Source organism: Populus trichocarpa, chromosome 2, assembly GCF_000002775.5.
Source record: "Populus trichocarpa isolate Nisqually-1 chromosome 2, P.trichocarpa_v4.1, whole genome shotgun sequence".
In the NCBI taxonomy this organism is placed as follows: domain Eukaryota; kingdom Viridiplantae; phylum Streptophyta; class Magnoliopsida; order Malpighiales; family Salicaceae; genus Populus; species Populus trichocarpa.
This window is the reverse complement of record NC_037286.2, coordinates 6,344,303-6,350,551: the sequence shown is the minus strand read 5'-3', so window position 1 is coordinate 6,350,551 and position 6,249 is coordinate 6,344,303. Positions and strand designations below refer to the sequence as shown.

At 38.6% G+C, this 6,249-nt stretch overlaps 1 protein-coding gene across 1 annotated transcript; it reads right to left on the bottom strand.

Moving 5' to 3' along the window:
• Positions 1-209: 209 nt before the first annotated feature.
• On the bottom strand, positions 210-5,281 carry LOC7495115 (phosphatidylinositol 4-phosphate 5-kinase 1). Its single transcript, XM_002300977.4, has 8 exons — positions 3,643-5,281; positions 3,345-3,509; positions 2,891-3,056; positions 2,452-2,562; positions 2,172-2,365; positions 1,937-2,067; positions 1,748-1,841; positions 210-1,025 (listed from the first exon to the last, which is right to left on the bottom strand). Exons 1-8 carry the CDS (start codon positions 4,878-4,880, stop codon positions 716-718), a joined length of 2,409 nt encoding a protein of 802 aa, XP_002301013.4. The 5' UTR covers positions 4,881-5,281; the 3' UTR covers positions 210-715.
• Positions 5,282-6,249: the final 968 nt, after the last annotated feature.

The following is a 6,249-nucleotide window of genomic DNA, read 5'->3' as shown; positions in this document are numbered from 1 at the left end:
CTCCTTTCCATGTCTTTTTCAACTCTTCCTGCCCAATGCCTACCCCTTTCACTGCAAAAAGTAAAACAAGGACCCCATTTCTATACCACAGAGAGGACCCATTTTTAAACAACAGTCAAGGGAGGGACAGATAATGAGAGGGAGAGACACACACACACAGACACAGAGGTAAGATGGGACCGACCTCTCTGGTCTTCTAGTGGGCTGTGTGATTCGAACAATTTTTTTTTTAAATATATAATATATATACACCTCAAAAAAATATCAGTGAAATTTCATAAACTATTCATCTTTTCTATAGGCTGTACACTTTCTTATTCCAATTTCCCTCCCCTTTTGAATCTTCTCTCTGGGAAAAACATTTCCCTGTTCCCTATACCTAACCTTCGTGCCTTCACAATCCTTGGTCGCACAAAAATTTTCAAAAATATTTTTTAAAAAAAAAATAGAAGGAAATTGAGCCATACTTTCCCTCCCCCCCCAATTGGATGGCGCACATAATCTACCCCCCTTAACATCATGGCGGCTAATCTTCAAAATTCAGCCACAAGCACCCTTCCAAAAACTGCCTGGCTGCCGAGCTCTCTTAACCACTCTGCAGAGGCAACAAGCAGATTATGTGCCCGGAGCATCGGCACAATTCCCCCAGTTTTCCATGGAAGGATGCAGTTCAGATTCGACTACCACTTTTTACCTGCATCTTTCTTTGGTGCTGCTACCTGTCTTCTATAAATATTCTCCCAATGAAATCCCGGAACCTCTTTGAGTAAAGTTTTGGATCTACTGCTGAAATTGAAGTAGGATCAGCTTGTAAGGACTTGTAGGCATGCTCCAACTTCTTGCTAATATCATAGTCTTGCAAGATATCAATAATTCCAAAATAAAGGACCACTTCGTAGATTTCACCACTTCGAGAAGGGGTCAAATGGCTAAATCCACCAGGGGTATACTGATCAAAATCACTCCTTCGCGCCATCGTCTCTGCTCTTGCTGGCATGTTTGCTCCCAATCTTATTAAAGGTTTCCTGAAACAACACGTTGCAATAACAACACATTATTCACAGTTCACCTTTATGATCATTAGTAAAAAACATTTACCTCTCTTTTCATCATAATGAAAAAAGAAAAAAAAGTAAATTACTATGGAAAAAAAAAATATGCTCCAGATCCAAATGGCTAGTGTCTACTAATGATGGTTTGCACCATGTCCATTTGCAAGCACAAAGCTCCCATTAATTCAAGATAAGAAAAACTTTGCCAAAGAATGGAAACTTGTCTAATTCAGCAAAACACCATTCAATGAAAAGCACGGCTCTTATCTTGTAAATCATAGGACCACTATAATTTATGTGCCCCACAAACAACTGTTGTCTACTGAACTACCCCTACAGTATCGGCCCACTTTTTCAATTATCCCAATGACAATGGCCAATTTCAATTCAGAAATTATTGGCCATCTTTAATGCCAAAAACAACACTCAACCATTTGCTCAATTGCTCTTGCACATGACATCCAACACACGCTTTAAGAAGTCAGCAGCTGATTGCACAAAAACCATTTTTCCTCACAATTTAATGCACTCAATTGCATTCGAAGACCCACACACACACACACACACACATTAAGAAGTCAGCAGCTGACTGCACAAAAACCATTTTTCCTCGCAATTTAATGCACTCAATCACATTCGAAGACCGGGTATGGTAAACAGAAACTAGAAGAACGATGGAAAGGCAAGAAACATACCTGCCAGATAAAATACGATCCATGTCTTGTAGCTCTGCTTCAAGAAAGCGACACCCACGCATGAACTTTTCATTCTGGTACGAATCTTTTTTTCCTGCATAAAGCACATATTTATTTCTATCGAAGAAAAACAATTCAGAGATTAATAAAAAATTGCAATCTGTTTACAATGATGCTAAGCTTGCTAACCAGTTCGCAAAAGGAATGGTGACAATCCCATTTTGTCATAAGTATTGTCATCACGAAAGTGGAGGCCAACCAACAGACTATAATCCATGATTTTCTCAGCTTCCAAAAACTCACAATCACGATCAATTTGTCTGGTGTCATATTGCATATTATGAGTCATCCAACACAAACCAACTGGAAATCAAGGTGAAACAAATGCCCAACAGAAGATAAATATCATGTTCTTGAAACTTACTTGATAAGTTCCTGGAACAAATTTAACTGTAGACGAAAGACAAAATTGAGATCAAGGTCCTTGAGAGTTGTGGTTTCATCTATCTCACCCTCAGGCTTATCTGTTGTGCGGCCATGGGAGGATCCTTTCAGGTCAAATCTTCTATGTATTCTATACTCTGAACAGAAGAGATTGCCCATCACAATGAAACGGATCTGCTTTCCAGATAAACATATGATCAGACAAGGAAACAAGTTCGATTAATGAGCAAGTTGTAACAGAATATTTCTTTTTGACTTACCTTCTGTCCACCAATCGGTTTAACACAATGCACACCAAAGAACTTTGTCACTAATGAATTTTCATACCGACAAACATGTTGGTAATAACTGGGAAGCATCCTAATAAGCACCTGAACAAGGATAGCAAAACTTCAGAACCAACGTAAATACCCACCTTTCAGTCTTGTTTTATTAAGAAAGGTTAAGGCAAAGACATGAGCAATTTACAATTGCCACTCATGCACCCTTGAAAGTTTTGTGTCATTACAAATTACAAAACAAGGATAACAAAACTTCAGAACCAACGTAAGTACCCACCTTTTAGTCTTGTTTTATTAAGAAAGGTGAAGGCAAAGACATGAGCAATTTACAATTGCCACTCATGCACCCTTGAAAGTTTTGTGTCATTACAAATTACAAAATAAACAAATACAGAAGACAATGAGGTAGACAACTAACCTTGACTTCTGATTTCTTCACCGTCTTTATCATAAACCTGTCATCCTGAGTAAGGTAAAAGAAGCTTCCACTCTTCCCTGGTGAAGAAAGCTCTCTGAGGGCATCATTGCCACAAATAGCTAGCATGTAATCAGCAGGATCTACTTGAAAAAGCTCTCTCAAATGTCTGATATATCCGATAAAAAGGGAAAAAAAAACAAAAACAAATACAAATGTCATTACCATAGCAAAAACAAGAAATTAAAAAAAAAAGCAATGAAGCACTTGATCAATGCTAACAAGTCAAATAAACATACACCAATAATTGTATTAGGCTCAAATATATGAACATGGAATATCATATCAAGGGGGAAAGGAATCGCAATAGAGAGCATGCATGAACCTTAAAAGTTCCAAACATGTCAAGTAACAAAAATCATATAATTGAGCAATATCAAAGTAGAAAATGCGATACCTAAAAACCACTGGACAATAATCTTTCCATCTAAAATCTAAAGACTGATGTGGAGGTGTAATTTTTGAGCCTTCAGGTGGAAACCTCGTCCAGAACTTCTCCTTGGGTTCAAAATCGCTTGGCTTCAAGTCCCTCAAAATCTGGGCATGCTTCCCAACAGAATACCTAAAATTAAGCATTACAGAATCAAATCCCCAACTCAAATCACAAACAACACAGAAGAAAAACAGTCCAGCAGAAAAACACCCACAAATTCATTCTATACAATAAAACAGCTTTAAAAATAAAAAAACCTTACCTAATACCCAATTGCAAATTAAGCATCAAATCATAATTCTTGTGCCCTTTCGAGATGGTCTGCCCGGGTTTCTTGACCTCTCCACCATTAAAACAACAGGGACCTCTTATAAACTGCCTAATACATTCTCGGTCCAGCCCTAACCCATCTCGATAAATCATCTCTGCTTCCACGTTATCAATGATATCACAAGTAATGTCCCCAGCATCCCCATCACTTTCCCAAATACAAATCCTAGGAAAATTCATCCCGCTCCCTCTCCCTCCATCAACTGAGGATCTCTTCCTCGTGGGTGTAGTGGTCAAAACCAAATCACTCTCATTCCTCTTTAAACAACATTCCTTCCTATTCCCAGGACAAAATGTGCTATTCAATTGCTGCCCTTTCAAATCCTTACTGTTATTATTATCCCAGCTCCCAATATAACTCCCATCCGGCCATGTATAAACCCCATTCCCTTTCGGTACTCCATTTTCCCATTGCGCATCGTATCTATTCCCATTAGCCCAAATCAAAACTCCTCTCCCTGAAATGACGCCGTTTTTCCACTCACCAAAATACTCATTACCGTTTTTCCACACATATCTCCCTTTCCCATCTTGTAAATTCTTCTTCCATGTCCCTTCATATAAATCTCCATTCGCGTACTGTTTTTGCCCGTACCCATGTTTTCGATCGGAGCTCCATGATCCGCGGTAAGTGTCCCCTTCGGATCCTATAAAAGTACCGAATCCTTCCATCCGACCCGACTTAAATTCCCCTTCAAAAGTAGCTCCTGAAGGCCAAGAGAATTTCCCTTTCCCAGATGCTTTACCGCGACGCCACTCGCCTTCGTACATGCACCCATCAGTCCAGACGTATTTCCCCGATCCGTGAGGCGCGTGACCCGAGAATGATCCTACGTATAGATCCCCGTTCGGGAGTTGTTTTTCTACAGTGATTTCAGAAGAGATGCTGGTGGTGGCGACGGCGGTGGTTGGGGTGGTGGCGGGAGTGACACGACGGGTGGCGGATTGGGATCGAGCGCGGGTAACAACAATGGGTTGTGGCGGAACAGCTGCTTGTTTTGTGATTTCTTTGTCTGCCACTAGTAGTATAACCTTATCTAGCTGCTGCCGCTGATTATTGTTGTCGTCGTCGTCGTTGTTGATGATGATGTTGTCTTGCTCTCCTGATTTCTTCTTCTTTGTGGTTGAAACGACGTCGGTTACCGCATCAACGATAAGTCCTTCACGCATTTTGCAGCTCGCGTATAGAAACCCCCTCACGCTCTTCTCTCCACAAATTCTCTCCTGCTCTCAAATCTCTTTTTATTATTACGGAAACATTTGCTGGGTTTTTTATGTTGTCTGGTTATGAGGAAACGGAAACGCCGGAGAGAAGGGCATTTCCCGGACAGTTATTGTGGTTTTGATATTTCTCTCTAGAAATTTTCTTTTGTTTGCTTAATGACTCTCTCTCTCTCTCTCTCTTTAACGCTTAAGAGTTGGGAGAAAATGTGGAGGAATCTTTGCAAACGCAAACTATACAACACCACTGTAGTCAAGAAGAGATAAAGAGAGTGAAAGTAAAATAATCTGAAAAAAAAATGTAGTAAAAAATGAAGAGAGAGAGAGAGAGAGAGAGAGGAAGTAATGAGCCGGCTTTTTTTGCCTAGGGAACGCTGAGAGGAGAACGTACTGGGCAAGATATACTAACCAGGCCAGCCTTTTTTTTAAAATTTATTTCTTTCATGTTTTCTTGAAAGTTTCTAATTGTCAGGACAAATATGCCCTCTCGTTTGTCTAGTTGCGCTGCAGAAAGAGAAGCTGCACAGTATCTATCCTTCTCTTCCTCCCTGGTTTCATCGTGACGTGACGGAATGGCCTGAGAACTATACGAGGGTATCATCACGTAATTTTAACTGTACCTTTGTTTGACCTTGTTGTTTTGTTTTATTACGTAAGGGACATTGTTTTGTTGGTGATTCTTTCTTTTATTGGGATTCTTGCGCGTGGTCCACAGACCCGGTCCTAAACCTTTGACGATTCTCCCTCTTCTGGTAAGGGTCTCATATTGAATTAGGGGCTTGTTTTTTTTTATAATTTATTGGTTAAAGTTTGGTAACAACCCTCCGAAGAACTAAAATATTCTGCATTTGCTATAATCCCAAAATTATTTTTGGTGGGATGATCAAGATATAATTATTTCTGTTAGGTGGATATTGATATTTTATAATTGGAGTTTCGATTCTTTTAAATAATTGGAGCCAACTCTGATCTTGGAATATGAGATAAAAAAATCTAGAATAATAAATATTGCTCTTCGAAATCCGTGTCCGATGGAGAATATTATCCGATAAATTGTGCATTTATCATGTAAAATGCAAATAAAAAGTTACATGGTATGGAAACAAAAAGTCTTTGTAAAATAGGATATTTTTTAAATCATGATTATTAATTGTGATATTTATTTAGATTTTTATTTAATTATAATATAGATTCACACTCGACTATTTAAAATTACCTATAAAAACTACTATATAAACAATAATATTTTAATATTTTAATTAAAATTTGTTTTTTAATTTGCAAGTTTGATAAAAATATATATATTTACTCATAAAAA